Source organism: Sebastes fasciatus, chromosome 14 (assembly GCF_043250625.1).
Source record: "Sebastes fasciatus isolate fSebFas1 chromosome 14, fSebFas1.pri, whole genome shotgun sequence".
In the NCBI taxonomy this organism is placed as follows: domain Eukaryota; kingdom Metazoa; phylum Chordata; class Actinopteri; order Perciformes; family Sebastidae; genus Sebastes; species Sebastes fasciatus.
Window position 1 is genome coordinate 22,353,284 of NC_133808.1, and position 17,221 is coordinate 22,370,504.

Consider the following 17,221-nt stretch of genomic DNA (forward strand, 5'->3'; position numbering starts at 1 on the left):
CAGCATGCGGAAGACAGAGATAGAGAAGGCATCAGGTAGAAAGAATGAGACAAACAGAGAGACATGGGAATAGAGAGGGAAAGGAGAGAGAGGGAGGAATAATGGATAGATAGATAGATAGATAGAGGCAAAGAAAATGCAGATGAATTTTAAGAGTCTGAGTTTTAGCAAACTTTGCAAGAAATACTATTAATTAATTTGCCCTATTTGCTAAGTGTTTAAGAATGCACACAGGTATCGAGAAATAATGAGTCTCCTAAGAGAAGCAATCCTTCTTGTTAGAATAAGAACAAATTAAAATTCCTAAATAGACTTTACTGAATCAAATCGGAGTGTGTCATGTTGTTTTTAGAAACAGAACTAGTGTTAACATACCATTAATGGGGTTAAATATGTATTTAGAGCTGCACTCGGCAGCGTTCCATGTTCGTGTCGCCAAATGGCTCTAAGTGGTAACTTTTCCCATGCAGACATACTGTAATGTGATATGTAATTAATATTTAATCACCCGGGTGATGTGTGATGTAAATGCCAAAAAGGAAAAGAGAGATAAATGGACCAACAGGGGAGAGTCCGGTGTTCTGCAGAGGGAGTGATTTTTTTAAAAGAGTTTATTAGTTCTTCCTTATATGTAAATTTGTCACTTTTTGTGTATCAAACATGACATTTAAAGTATAGCAGGTTTTGCTTTTACCTCAAGTTCCTGTCTGGTGCAGCTTTAATTGTGTCAGAGATGGCAAAGGGAATTTTAATATTAATAATGTTTTTGAGTAGAAGTGTTTGTCTGGAGGAGGGAAAGAAAATACACACAAACAAAAAGATGGATAGTGGGAGTGATCTAAATAAAGAAAGCCGCTGTGGGTGATCACGCTTGCCAGTTTTTTTTTTCTTCTCCCCAGTCTTTATCTTTGCTTTAATTGAGAGAGGAAGTCTCTAGAGACCGAGGAAAAACACACCTGCTCCCAACTCCACTAACTCTGTAACACACTGTGTTCTAAGTAAAGCAGGTGAGGCTATGGGACACTTTGTACTGTCCTAGAAGAGAAAAAAGAGATTATAAATATTTATACAGATCTAGTCTCCTGTGGCCCAAATGGACACCTGTGATTTCACTGTTTTCTTCTTTGCCACCAACATTATACAATATGCAGTGTCCTGTTTGTTTCTCTTAGGACATTTGTAATTCCTCCCTAAAATTGCCGTGGGGCCTGCTAAATTCCAGCCACCGGATGAAAATATGCACTGTTATTTTGTATTATTTAGGCACACAAATAGCTCATAGGGATGTCACAATGCCAGAAATTTTGTAGTCGATATGAATGATTCTTGAAACCCAATTAGATACCATAGTAAAAAAACTAAAACAATGAATACTTTGAGCTAGTGTTAGGAAGTTAAACAGGTCATAATTCCTTCTTTATTATCTATTTTATATTGCTGTAGAAACATCTCCTTCAAACAACCGTATTAATTCAGATTTCTCACCAAAAATTACAATTTACAAGATTACATTCGAACACATCATGATAGCGTTATAAATTACCTTCGCCTAATACTCATTTTTATTCGAACGCATCATAATAAAACTCAATGTAACCTCCGTAAACGATAGCTGTTAGCTCCGCAGGACTGTGCTGCCCACCGGCTGCTAACAGCTTACGTTAACTAACTTTCCTCTTGCCGATTTCAACACCGATCAGGGAAAAAATAGGATGCGTCCCCCCGGATGCGTTGATAATGAGTTTACTGCGTCCTTTCGGATTTTAGACGCCGTTAGTCTTGAGCCCTGACAGTACCAGACGGACTGTAAATAAACAAGTAACGCCATGTTTTCAGAATTTTGGCAACGGTCTGGTATCAAAGTATTGGTATTCTCGTGACATCCCCAATAGCTCATATATTTCAGGAAGGCTCAGTAACCTTATACCTAATATTTCCATACTTTGGAATGTTTAGACTTGTTAATTGTCATTAATTGAAATATACAGTATAATGGGTGTGTGTACGCATGCATCCTTGGAATGGATGAAGCAAGTGTTTGTGTTTGTGCTTCTGTTGTGTGTATCAATGAATTTGGGAATTATAGTTCATACTACGCATGAAAAGACACACAGTCTCATGGTATCAATATAACAGCTGCCAGTTGTATCTCCAATGGCCACTTGGTCCCAGTTGGTTCACACCAACAAAATGTGCAGGAGCCATGCTAACTGCAGTAGACTTCCCTAAATAACTAAATTACATATGCCTTGCTGCCGCCCTTCAGTGTGTAGTATACTTAGGACAGATACTGATTATTTAATCAACTGAAATCAGTGACCTTGACCTCTGACCACCAATATCTAAAGTAGATGTTTGTGCCAAATTTGAAGAAATTCCTTCAAGGTGTCACTGAGATATCGTGTTCACAAAGATGGGACGGACGTGAGGGCACAGTGACCTTGACCTTTGACCTTTTAACACAAAATGTAATCAGTTCATCCTTGAATCAAAGTGGACATTTGTGCCAAATTTGAATAAATTCCCTCCAGGCGTTCCTGAGATATTGTGTTCACAAGAATGGGATGGACGAAAGGACAAGCCTACGGACAGACGGACAGAAGGACAGACGGACAGACATAAAAACATAATGCCTCCGGCCACGGCTGTCCCGGCGCGGAAGCATAATAAAACTGTGTGTGTGCATGTGTGTTAGCCAAATCTGTAAAGAATTAAATGTTTCACACAATGAGCACTTCCATCTCCTGCCAGTCTGACAGTAGACCTTTTAAAGCTTCACTCCTGAACCTGCCCCACTGGTTTCTGTCAGTAGTATAGTTATTAAGTAATTCTTTAATAGTAGGTCATAACACTCTCTCATTTACACAGAGGGATATTTGACTTTTAATTTGTGTTTAATTCTTTTTTTTTTTTAGACCCTAGTGCCAAGTGGTGGGAACATTGAGGATCGCTAAATGTTTCATTTCGATCGAGGACGAGCGGAGCGGGTTATGACACTATAGTTAAAAGTGCTGTTCTCAATAGGGCTCCGGGTTTCACAGCTTAAATAAAAGGAGCTCATCTCCGGGCGAGTGGCCAGTAAAATGACTGGCTCTCTTTCATGTGAGAGAGAAATGGGCTATGAGGGCCTTGGTCTCAGGCTGCAATCAATCAACCACATTTTCTGACCGTTTTTCAATTATGCATGTTAGGGCTGGATGGCAAGGTATTGAGGTGGCCAGGCAGGGCTTCACTTAAAGTTTTACACTTTGAAAAAGAAGTTCACGTTCAGATTACAAATCAGCGCCGCACACACAACAAAGAGGCTCAGATCCTGTCAGGTTGGTGACTCAAGAGGATACAGGCTTTGGCCCTAAGGTGTGATGCTGTCGCTTTTATTTTGAAGTCAATTAAGAAAGAATCAATTTCATTGCTTGTAAGACAATTTAGAAGGAAACAATTCGTAGCTATTGTAAATGTGAAGCTGCAGAGTGACTTATTTAAAAGTGCTGACACCACATAGCTGCCTGACATTATCAGCCGACAAAATGTGAAAGAGGCTTTTAGATCAGCTGTGAATGGTGTTTAGTTGAGGACTCAAGCAGCAAAGTGTTCCCATCACCGTGGATTGTTTTCCCCCTTTGGGACAAATGACACTATCTCTGCCTTTATCTCTCTCTCTCTCTGGCCACAGTTTATCTACGATGGCTTTTGAGCTTGTTTAAATGCCTCCTAACTTTAGTAATTCTCTTGTATCTCCTGATAAACACTCTCGAGCATAGACCTCCATACATTCTTAACATATTTTATATTTCATCTCCTCTTTCTTTGTCTCCTGCTTTCTATCTTCTCTTTTCGACTCTCACACTTTACTTTGTTATTAAAGAATGTAGTCTAACCGAAGGAATGTCTTCAATATTAAAACTCCAATCCCTTCAGAACAGAAAAAAGCCTTGATACATTATAAAATGTCCTGATTAGAGAGGCTGAAGGCCATGTCTGACCTTAATCTGAGTGCACGTGTGTATAAAGGCGTATACATACACACTGGCGTTGCTCAGTAACTGTTAAGTGGCTTGTTTGATTTCCCTTTAGCAAGGAACATAAAGTTTAACTTAGACGCTTAACATCACTCCTCACTTTTATGTCGGTGAAGCATCATAAACTGAATTGAAAATAATTGACAGAACCTTAAAACATTTATTGTATTTGGTCTAGAAAAATTTTGACAAATACACAGAATTTGCAGCAATATTGATCATCTGGCTTATCAAATACAAATTTCATCTTTTCTTTATGAGGGGAGAGAATCACCCCGTGGGCGTCTCAACAATACGATATTATCACAATACTTAAATCATGATGCAATCTTATTACGATTTTAAACATTTTGCGACATGCTGAGTTTTGCAATAAGAGATATGGCGATTTGTTACCTTTTTTCAACTTCAAATTATGCAGTTTGTCAACATCTGTTTTATCAAATAAGATCTCTTTTCATCTCAGAGTTTTCATTCACATATCTTGAGATCAGAGGTCAGGGGACCCCTTTGAAAATGGCCATGCCAGTTTTTCCTCGCCAAAATGTAGCGTACCTTTGGAGTGTTATGTAGCATTCTTCCCAAGTTAGCATTACATGGTTGGTACCGATTGATTTCTTAGGTTTACTAGTTTCATATGATACCATGATCTTCACTCTAGCTTTAAGACTGAGCCCGCTACAACCTCTGAAAGACAGAATAGCTGCCCGGGATTGTTAAAAGGTTAATAGTTTATATAATAAAAGGTCGATACTTTAGGTCCATGTATCGATACAATATTGCCACGCAAAATATCCCCCACCCCTATTCTTTATCTCTTTGAGCTTGAAGCTATTGATACAGTTACAAAAAAACCTTTATCACCAATCTCAGTTTGTTTGTGTCTTCAGCAAAGACATGCTTGCACTTGTTTATATACATCTTTATGATGACCTTTTTCAATTCCCAAGTCTCCTATGTGGAAATGTCAAACATTTTCTTTTTAAACCAAGACAAGCTATTCTCCGGTATATTTTCAATTTCTTCAGCAACACTCCTAAACTGGAGAGCTTTACCACTGTTGAAAGAAAGTGTTGGAGCCCAAGGGTGCTGATGCATCTTTCCTCCTACAAACACCTCTGCAGGTCAACGGCTGACTAAGTGGTCAAATCACATTTGAAAAGGCCTGAAGGGTGGATTGAATCAGCACATTTCAACACTTGTGCAACGTCCATGGCCAGACCAAGCTGAGCATCTGTGTAATAAAAGCCACAGAAACCACCTAAAAAAATGAAAAAGTATTGTTGGAAAAGAAAGTAGGTCCATTTTTAAAATGGTCTATGTAGATGGTTGTGAGACAAGCAAGAAGGTTGACTATGGATACATTGGTAGATCAATGTGGTAGAAGTTTCAGTTCACTAAAACACAATAGCAAAAATGTATTTTAAATACAATTAATAAAATGTTCCGTATAATGATGCCATATGTATGTTGTTGCATATTGCATATGTCTATACCCATGTGTGTTCCATTATAAGTCTTCAAACTGGGTGGTGGGTTAGGCATTTTAATGTTTTAATGTAGGGTATTACAATAATGTATAAAGTGGGTGCTCTTTTAATCCGCTCATCTAACTCTTGGCAAAAAGCATAATCTATATCATACAATGTTGAACTATTCCTTTAAGTCAGAATATAAACTAACATACGTACAATAGATCAAGGAAATTATGTAGGTAGATATGTAAATGAGTAAAACGGGTTATTAACTTACCCAAGAAATTGATTCTGAATATTTTATTCAAATTATACTAAAATTAAAATATTCATGCCCCATTGTTAATAATATTAATGTGGAAAGTTGGACATAATGGTTGAGTAGTCTTTGTTACTGTTCCTTATTTCCTGGGAAGTTAACAGAGCTGTGTGATTTTTGGCCAAAGTTACAGCAAGTTCTTTTTTTTGGCGAAAGCTGCTTTTTCGTCACCATGCCACGGCAACATAGTTCCATAAAAACTCAAGCTTTTAATAACTTTTCATCACAAAGGTCTTCAGATTGTACTTGCCAAATATGGAGTTGTTTGGGATAAATCTCTAGGAGGAGTTTGTTAAAGTACAGAGCCTGGAAATCGACTAAAATGACACATGAAATTAAAAATAACGGACTTCCTGTTGGGTTTACAGTAAACATCCAAAAGGCTTTTTTGTAGCTCTCAACATGTTACACATTTCTACCAGGATTTTTGTATGCCCAACAAAATTCACCGTGCATAGCCCCTCACGTGTGATGGGCAATATCACATCTAATCAAAATCAATTTGTTTGACTGTAATGCTTCAATTACACCTTGAGGGAAGAGCAGATTAAAGCCTGTCGTCTTTGGATGATTGAATTAGAACATGTTATTAAAAAGGATAATGAGTATGTGAAAGCAAACATCAGGCTTTGATTACTACTCTCATCAAGAGGTAATATTTAGCTAAGTGCAAAACAGCTTATTAAATGCACAAGCTTATCAGGCAAATAGTATTGGTAAATTAACCAGCAGCTCTATCGCAACTCTCCGGACTGTGTTTGCCTATAAAGGAGTTGTTTTCCAGCCATTAATTAGAATGGGGATCTCTTCTCTCAGACCGGAGAATGGGACCATTAAGTGTGTGTGCGTGTGTGTGTTTGTTGTCGGTTCACTTTTAAATACAAAATGATAGTTACGTGAATGTGTTGGTTGGTAATTAATAGCTTCATGGTTGGCCTTCCTCACCTAAACTCCCACATGCATCTCTTCCTTGTCTCTGTGAAAATGTGTTGATTATAGTGTTTGGCTCATACCAGGAGACAGTACTGGGTGTGCAGCTATGGGTAAAGTAATAGTAGTATTAGTAAAAGTAGAAGCAAAATGTTTTTTATTATCAGTCTGAATATAAAACACACACACACACACAAAGGCAAACGCTGCAGCTTATGGAGGGTCCAATGCTGCATTGTAAGCGAAGTGATTTGAGAGCCCTTTTTCCCAGGCAAGTAATTTGATTCTTGGAGGTCGGTGTTGGGTGGTTTTGGGGTCGCCCGTGTAGCCAGTCCCCACTCTAATAAAACCAGAGAGCCGAGCGGGACCAGGAGGCTAAAAACCCCCATTAACTTCTCTCCCATCAACATGGGGACAGGTAACCTCATGACCCTGCAAAGCTGCCATGCGCCCTGATCATGTGACCTGGGAGTTGCAGAGCTGATGACTAGGCAGCTGGAGTCAGACAGCATTCTAAGAGAAAAGCTTCCCTGAAATACCTGAAGGAATAAGAGGAAAAGTTTATTTGTTCATGATTTTTTTTTTTTTTGCCCTGCCACTGTTGAGGATAATATTCTGTCTGTCCATCATGTTGGTCCATTTCCGAATGTCTCGACAAATCAAATATTCATGCTCTTTTGAGTTCCACTTGACCAACATGCCACTGTATTTCAACAAAACAATAATGGCTACCTAAATATAAAGACATTTGATGTGATGGTCCCAAGAAAAATAAATTTTTTTTTATGATCAATTATTTATTTAAACTTTGTATAAGGGATGGGAAGCACCATTACAGTTACAGATGTGACATGAGAACTTTTAGGGAAAGAGCATGGTTTGGGTTGAGAAATATGTCGATCAGGTTAGGAAAACAACGTGGTTTGGTTGGTTGAAATGTGTACAGTAACGTTAGGGGAGCTTTGTCATCATGGTACAGTAACAAACAAACAAACAAAGATGCCGATTGATGGTTGGAAACTGGAAACGAACAGCAGTCTCCTGTGTTAAAGTCCGATGTTTTGTTGACCCATCCGTCCACCCTGATGTCCTATCTACACAGACTTTGTCGAGCTAAAATCACCCGACTTCCTCCTTTGCTCCGTCATAATTGCTATGGCCACTAGAGGGCGATGTCACTTGAACATAAATATGTCATTTAAGGCCACTTGCTGAAACAACTAACACAGTTACTGCTCTCGGGAGGACATTCTCAACTCACTTGAGCTTTCTTCTCATGCAGTTTGTAGCCCACCATCTTTACACAAAGTGTCTCATATTGGGTAGAAACGGGCAGATTGCAATTAAATTTACTGATCACATTCATGCTCTAAAAGATATGAAACTTGTGGATTTCAATGACCCCACGGCGTATCCTTAAGTGCCACAATAAGGACAAAATTAACATTTTAAGCCTAACTAGTAAAAACAACAAAGTGTTCTTGATTCTGTCCGTCACCTTTTGTATTGAACAGAGTTGCTGATGGGGCCACCAGAGGGACTGAAGACTTTTGGTCTTATCATTTAATTACTATTGATTAATTAATTCTTTGCTTTTCCCTCTTCTATCCCCCACCCCATTCTTATTTCCTGTTTAGTGGGACGCCATCACGGAGATGGACGAGCACAACCGGCCCATCCACACGTTCCAGGTTTGCAACGTGATGGAGCCCAACCAGAACAACTGGCTTCGCTCCAACTGGATCTCTCGGCAGGCCGCCCAGAAGATCTACGTGGAGCTTCGCTTCACCCTGCGTGACTGCAACTCCATCCCTTGGGTGTCTGGCACCTGCAAGGAGACCTTCAACCTCTTCTACCACGAGACCGATGAGGCTCACGGTGTCAAATTCAAGCCCCAGCAGTACACCAAGATCGACACCATCGCTGCCGACGAGAGCTTCACTCAGATGGATCTCGGAGATCGCATCCTCAAGCTCAACACGGAGGTGCGCGAGGTGGGTCCCATGACCAGGAAGGGCTTCTATCTGGCGTTCCAGGACATCGGTGCCTGCATCGCTTTGGTTTCAGTGAGGATTTACTATAAGAAATGTCCGTTCACGCTGAGGAACCTGGCCTCATTTCCAGACACAGTGCCTCGTGTGGACTCTTCCTCATTGGTGGAGGTGAGGGGGGCTTGTATTGACCACGCTGAAGAAAAAGACACACCCAAACTGTTCTGTGGAGCTGATGGAGACTGGTTGGTCCCCTTGGGAAGATGCATCTGCAGCGTTGCGTATGAGGAGATCGATGGCTCATGTGCTGGTGAGTTTTTCATTTTGCTTTTCATTCATCAATGTAGTATATGTTGAGACTCCAGCAAGTCTTGCAATACTGTGACAAAAGCAATTGTTAGTGAAACAGTCTCTGGTTTAGAGTGTGGACCTTGTCAGTCATATGCTCCAGCTAATGGGTGTAGCTAGCATGGGTTTTGTCTGATAAGCTTTTTCCCACTTGAAACACAAGTTCATGTGGTCCGGATTTTGTACCTAAACTCAAGGATAAATGTTATATTCTTTGAGGGTTCACCACCTGGAAACTAACATGAAGGGTATTCTTTTAGACTTTGCAACTCGGCTGGCTGTGGCTCAGAAGGTAGAGCAGGTTGTCCACCAATCGGAAGGTCGGTGGTTCGATCCCCGGCTGCTCCGGGTCACATGTCGATGTGTCCTTGAGCAAGACACTTAACCCCAAATTGCTCCCGGAGGCATAGCCATCGGTGTGTGAATGAGTATTTAGATTAAATCCTGATGGGCAAAGTTGGCACCTTAGTAGCCTCTGCCATCAGTGTAAGAATGTGTGTGTGAATGGGTGAATACTGACATGTAGTGTAAAGCGCTTTGAGTGGTCGGAAGACTAGAAAAGCGCTATGTAAATCCAAGTCCATTTACCATTTAACTTGAAACTGAGGGTTACAGTATTTTTTGCACTATTTGCTGTCTGAAAACTGAGGTGAATTGCACTGTCAAGGAGGAAGCTGATATCTCCTGTCTAGTCCATTAAACATGAATGCAGCACTCTTTTTATTTTTTACTGAAATGCTTCCCTCACTTGCACACTTTCTGTATCTTATTCACAGTCTTCTGTCAGTCCCCATTTATTCATATGATCTCTTATCAACATGGTGCGACATACAGTGTGTTATAGTAACCTGGCCAATTTTTTCATTTGATCTACTTAACATACTGCTCTTATTGAGGCATCAGCCAGTCAGATAGATAAGCAATGTAGATAGATGATATAATGTCTGCAGGGCTTCATTTCCATTTACTTCATGTGTTATAACAGCGCATGCAACAACTACAAATTATGCCTTATAAGTCAGTCCATCTTTCTATTGCTGTGCTCTCACACATAAACGATTTACAAAAGCAAGTTTATCTTTCACCTCCCCTCTCCATTCTCTCCTTATCCTCATCACCCTCCTTCATTTTACTCTGCTACCCTGTTATTGTTTGCTGCTAACTCTCTGGAGAATAAGATGAGATCTAATGTGAGGGGATTAGAGTGTTTAGGGTTGTTAGTGTGACGGCATGGAGCTTCCCCGATTCTGTGTAAGGCTTTATTAGTATGTGTGCCGGCCACTGTCAGCCCAACAGCCAGAGATTGCTGATATATTCGCAGAAAGGAGAAGTTCTGCCATAAAGGGTTTATAATAAGCCAAACCATGCTCTTTTCCTATCCAAGTAAGTTTGTTGCCTGAACCTAAGGAGATTTCTGACAGAAAGCTCTGAAGGCAAACTTCTTCCCCGTAGTACAGTGCTCCAGGGATGACGTATTTTTGTAGGCCAACCCGAAAGTTAGCATCACCCTGGTTCCCTCGACAAAAAGCCAATGGGATTTTTCCATTGGGATTTGAATTATTGTAGAAAATAATCTCTGTGGCAAACAAACCACTATGATACTTACATGTCTTGTTCCGTAAAATAATCTCCACAAATGAACACCACTTTCACGATTTTTGAAGTGTGAATGCAATTGCCAGAAGTAAAAAGCTAACGTTAGGCTATAAACAAACTACTCCACAGTCGCATGAACGTGAGTACACACAATGAGGCTGTAAAGGCAGACGAGTCAACGGGATGACGTTTTGTAGTCTCATTTAGCCACTTGTTAGCAATCGTTTTTTTAACCTACATAAAAGCTTCAAAATTCACAAGTGGGTTATTTATTGACGTATTTCATATCGTAGAACAAAACGTTAAAATTTCTTAAGCTTGTCTTAACCGCAGACCTTATTTCAGGCATTTAACTAAAAACCCATTTTTAAAAAAATGGAACCGGAACCGGAAGTGCTAAACACCTAATTCAATTCTGGCTTTAAGGACTCATTCCTGCACCTGTTTCAGCCGGAAGATGTGTTCGAGAGTTCAATGCGTGTGCACTTCGTTTTAGTGCTGTGCAAGCTGCCTGCTGAGCAGCTGCTCATCACTCGTTCTTCGGAGGCAAACCATTGCAAAATAAAATGACAAAAATAAATCCCCTAAAAAACACAACCGGCGATGTACTCGGCCGATAGCCGATATATTCGTCCAATCGCCCAATGCATGCATGTAAATATATTTTATATTTAAAATATCTTGTACTTGGTCTGTCAGTTACTGTGTGCGTTATTACCACTTTCTGTTTTTCTATCAAACATGTTTTATTCTATGAGATTAATTTTGCTGGACACTTTTGAATACTGCAGGGATTCCAAAGAGATCATTTTTTTGCATGGCTCAAATGCACTCCGCAGTATCTCTGGTTATAGTACATGCTAGATTAGTGGAGGGGCTTGCTATGATAACACAAATCCTAAACAGTGTTATCAAGAAAAGTGAATGCTTGAATAGTTGCCTTTGGGTTTAAAATTCACCCAAACGGTTCAAATGACAAAAAGTATTGTTCTGTGTGTTTGTCATGGTGAATTTTATTCCAACTTTTGTGTATTACTTGAGAGGCAAACATGAAGATCTTGTTTGTGTGATGTACAAGGAGCAGTGCATTAGGGACTTGTCATAAAGTGAATCATAGTGCCGTGTCTTGTGTCGAAGTTGAAGATCCAGGAATCAGAACTCTTTCAGTGGATTTGTAATCTGTGTGTGTGTGTGTGTCCGTGTGATTTATATATACAGAGAAAATGGAGTGTGTGTGTCAAGAAATGTTGTGTATATCAGTGGTCTACCTCCCGCTGTCCCAGGGGCTACCTCGGTGTGACAGATTACCCCGGCTGGCTTGGTAGCAGTTTGATCCTCAACTCTCTGATATGAGCTTTGGGTTATCGCTGGTAGCACCGCTCACTGGGAATGCTATAGTACAAAAAAACATACCTTCATGAAGGTCCGACGCAACTTCCTTTCAAGCCACGTAGCGGCCTGATGTCAGGTCAACTGGTGCACGTGTCTGTAATGTATAGTAGATAAATCTGCAATCTACAAGCTTCCCAATGTACTTACAGAGAAACTAACTGCTCCATTCACTGACTAAACGCTAAAGTCTGAGCATTCATCCCTGACAAGTAGCAATATATCATATGGTCTTACGTGATTAACAGTGATTTTAACACCTGCAAGTGCTAAATTCACTGCAAACAGTTTAAAATGAAGAAAGACGCTGGCACTCAGAGAAAAGTGCCAGTTGGACACAAACCCAATCTTTCATCAGTATCGAGCTGACATTTGTTAGATTTAAATAAACACAATGTACCCTCGCTTTGCTTTTACCACAATGAGCGGGATGCACAATAGCTGGAAGTATTGACACAAATTGGATGACACAGTGCAATTTCGTTCCCCTCCACATCTATCCAACACCACACCACAAACTACAGCCTTGCTTAGTGCTCTTTGGAAAAATGATTTCAAGACTATTCACCGCTCTTCTGCTGCCATCCAGAACCAGATGTCCTTGTACAGTTGATTACGATTCATCTTGTGACATGGGCCGGCGCAGCTTCCCAGCTGCACTCGCAGCTGCATCGCAATCAACGGGCCAGGGGTTAAACCGCAGCTGTGATTAGAGCCGGACTGTACCAAACTGGCTGCTTCATTCGCCGCCCGTCCCTTTTGTTATTTTTCCCTATTTTAATAGATCATTTTTGTGTGCCAGAACAAGCTTAGTAATGATGAATAAACTCGCTCTTGAGAACTTGGAGGGGAAAATGGATTGCAAAGTGAGTTTGCTTGGTGGTTGAAATGTATTTGCAGGTTTTGTTCTCTAAAGAGGTGATGGTTTGATGTGGTACATCCCAAAATGTACATGTACATTGTACTCAGTGTAACAGTTTGAAAGACAAGAACTGACGCCATGTTTATCTATTTACCTTAAATCTGTCTTGGCGTTTGCTTCACATCATATCCATCATAGTTTTGTTAAAGAACTAATTTCTGCTCTTTGCCATTTACAACAATAAGCAACCACAACAAGGTCACCTATCTGCATCCCTATAGGCCCTATAGACTACAATAATGTGCCTTCCCTCCCTTCTCTCCTTCACCCCTCACTCTCTAAGAAGCAGATTTCACAGTTGGGTTAAGTTTAGCCCTTCGGGCAATGTGATGGCATTTTACTGCAATGTCAGCCCTGAAATGCAGCCCTTGCTCATTGTTCCAGGATTCAAACAAGCGTCGTTATTAAAAGCCTCCGCACAAGGTACCACTGGAGCGCCTTGGGCATTGAAGGAGAAAGACTGAGGTGGCTGGCTAAGCTAATGCTTCAATTCCCAGTTTACAAGCGACCGGTGCTTTAAATGCTACGGCTGCTTGACTATAGGCTGGAAAGAAATGACAGGTTTGAATGATTCGTGGTTTTAGTAAAACAACATCGTTTGAGTCTTTTTAAAAGCATAGCATTGACCTGTGTGCTCCTCATCTCTGGTTGCTTATGTGTTATGAGATTTAATGTTTATGCAGTTCATTCACTCACTGTAAATCGCTCTTAACAAGAGCACAGGTTACAGCCTAAACTGTAACTGTTGAAAGCATTTTAAATGTCTTATTGATAACATTTATATATGGGCTGACCCGAAGGTATTGAAGCTTTGACCGTTGCCATGGTATTCAACCTCCAATCAGCATTTGAATGCTTCATTTGTTTGTTCATTTATTATATAAATATGCAGTAATAATGTATAAATCCCCAAATAGCCCATGAAATAAGGAATAATCCCACAACATTATTTAATATTCATACTCAACAGATGGATATCGCTGTTTTTTGTGTGCAGAGATGCGTTCGTGTACAGTAGTGCGGCAGCGGTGCTGTCACGGGCACTGAAACGAGGGAAATGGAGACAGACAGACAGAAGAACATGTCAGCAAGTTGCACCGCGCCCCGCCACAAAGCTTTGAATACCTTTGAATATTCCTCACCAAAGCTTTCGAAGCCCAAAAAATGGTATTCGGGACAGCCCTAATTTGTATGTAGAAGAATAATATAATATATATATATATATATATACATCGACAGAGCTTTTAGAAAGGTGCCGAATAAAAGTATCACTTTTCCTAAAAAAAAAAAATGGGATTGTGAATTAATCACTTTAAAGATTTTGAAAAAAAAAAAAAAAAAAAAACGGCTTCAATCCCTGAGGAGCTACATTAGCATCTTAGCATTAGAGCCGGTTGAGTCCAGTTACCTAATGTTATAGTTCCCTCAAACAATGTATAAAAAGATATGCATCAGAAAATAAGTATACCGTATACCTGCGTTTTCGCTGCACTACACCACTGCTTTTATGACGAGCTAAATGTTACCTAAAACTAGATAGCCACATCCTCAGATTACCAGGGATTACGTTACACAAATCTTGAAACGCCACCGCACAAAATATTCCTGAATCCGTAGCTAAACGTGTTACAAAATGACTTCATACTCTACCACGAAGATTCATCACTTGACATGACTGATGAATGACATCTGTCTCACTCCACTTGACCATAACATGCAGGTTGTGCAACGAACTGGCAACCACATATTGTAATTTGTGAAGTGAATGCAATGGATCGTAGGAAGGACAGTGTGACATCTAGTGGCTGAATGTTATCAATGTTAATAGCACCTTTAAATAGAAGAAATGATTTGCTGTTTCCATCCTGACTGACAGTGTTTGAGAGGAGAGAGGCTAAATGTTGAATAATCTTTTCGAGTTAATGTATTTCACTCTGTAATTGCAACAGATTCCTGTTATTTTTGCTTTGGTCTGAGCAGATGTGTGTGCCAAAGTTCTCCTTCTCACATTACTTTGTTCCAGTCTCACTAACAGAGCTGCAGATCAGTTTAGTATTTGAATTCTTTTTATTACATGACCCCAAACACCAACCCAGATATGTGTCAAACACTCCCGTTCTGACTTGCGAACCTTCATTTATCCAAGAGAACAGACGAGCTGTGTGAAGTCTAAATAAAAGGCTTTAGCTCCACTGAGGTAGGAAAAAAGGACATGCTCTCCACCTAGCTAAAGCCAAATAATCTTTTTCTCTAATTCAAACCCAGTGCTTTTGGTCACAATAGTACTCTAATCCCCTATTCATTTCTTGGATGAAGTCTGGAGTGTCAGTGTGCTGCAGTGAGGCTGAAGTTAATCAACTCTATCAGCTAACAATAACCCCACGTATCATCTGGCATGCTCCTCATCTAGACCTCTTTTTAGCACACATTTTCTTGTTTGGGCTTTTTGGAGGATTTCCATTTTCATAAAGACTTAAATGTACAATTACCAGTTCGGTTATGAGACCAAAAAATTAAAGTCATGTTTTGATCACATGACTCAAATGAGAGAGCAGCTGGTTTTTGTGGTACAGAAGTGGAGTTTTTGACCACTAGTAGCACTATGGATGTGTTTTTATGAGCGGGCCACCATGTTGTTTGCTCTTGTGCAAGTGCACGAGGACGCACGTGCATGAGCATGCAGGTGAAGCAATACATAGTCTTGCAAATGGTTCGGTACTATTCCTCTAATCTACAGCTGTCAGTAACACATCAGTTCTTTAATGGATTGGTTTGATCTGCCCTAATAAATCATTCATAATGCAGCTTTGCAGTTAGAAGATTAGATGAAGGGACACTTTTTTAATAAAATAAAGAAATAAGTAAATCAATGAATAATTTGTTTATTGCAGGGGCAGAGTAAAATATAAAGTATGGGTACATACTAATGCACCTTTTTGACCAAATAGTTCCAGACATATCCAACAACACAAAGTCATCATGTTGTTCTTTGTCTTCACTGTGGAGGGACTCTTCTGTTTGAATGGATGTAATGAATGAATGAAAAGGAGACATGCAGAGGTGGACATGTGGACTGAATTCTCCAGAATGTCTCAGTCTACTGAGTGATTTATTTATTTATTAGTATGTAACCGTATCGAATCAATGTCCAGTGAGCGATGTTCAGACAGCACAGCCAGCTCCACCGCAATAACTCCTGGGCCATCACAAAGTTATATAACCGGGTCAGGGACTTTTGAAGGGCCAGGAACTATGGCAGAGGAACAAAATGTAGACCCTGGTTCCCCCTTTCAAAATGCAGGTAAACTTCCTGAATTCCTTGAGGGCCCCTTTCACTTAACACATGCTATAATTATACAGTATATTTCACTTTCTTACTGTACTTGTTGCTGTGTCAGGTTTTCCTAAAGACCATTAAAAATGCTACTTTCTTCATATTTTCTCTCTCTCTCTTGGTCTCTCTCTCTTTCTTTCTCACATGCACATGTGGACTTGATAGATAACACTCATGTTCCACATCTGAACCCCTGATGGTCACATTGCTTACTGGATAGTGGTGCTAAGGGACCTTTAATAGGAGTTAAATAGGAGTAAATCATTATTTTGTCTGAGATGGACGCATAGGAGCATTTAGATTGCAGGCATGCCCCCTGATAATAGTGGCCTATAGTTGCTTGTTTTCTTTGTCCTAAATCTGAGACAAATAAATAAGAAGAATTATTTATATTACAAATAATTGTTCACCTTGCTGTTGACACTTGCCGTGCTCCTCTTCAATGGTGATGTCAGTGTTGGCATTCATTTCTTTCAGAATGAGCGTAACACCATCAAACTTGTCTGGAAATAAATTACTAGGTTATATTTCATTCCTAATTGGCTCTAATTAATCATTTCATTAGCTCAAAGTCCATCACATGCAGGCTATAAATATTATGTGTCGTACTGTAACAGCTAGCCTTGAGCTCATGTAATGTGTATTAGGATTTGCGGGGAATATTCTGTAATTTCTTTATACTGATTTCATTAGGTTGTGTTAGATATTCTTGAACCCTTCATTGTAATGTCGCTTCATAAGTAACGTGAAGCTTTATAAACAAAGTTTCTTGTTGCACATCCCTTCCCTAAAGAGAGGCAACGGAGGCAGAGAAAGAAAAAGCTGAGGAAGGCAGAGAAAGACGTGCTTCTTTGTAAAGCAACACAATTTATCTCCATTAAGTCTTTTTGTCTCCATG

The 17,221-nt window shown here is 39.9% G+C and overlaps 1 protein-coding gene across 3 annotated transcripts in view; it reads left to right on the forward strand.

Annotated features, from left to right (window-relative positions):
- LOC141782869 (ephrin type-A receptor 6-like) overlaps positions 1–17,221 on the forward strand; it is a 191,182-nt gene that overhangs the window by 36,266 nt on the left and 137,695 nt on the right. For all 3 annotated transcript variants that reach the window (XM_074659686.1, XM_074659684.1, XM_074659685.1), the window contains exon 3: positions 8,381–9,044. In XM_074659686.1, the coding sequence (XP_074515787.1) occupies positions 8,381–9,044 (664 nt within the window). The remainder of the gene's footprint in view (positions 1–8,380; positions 9,045–17,221) is intronic.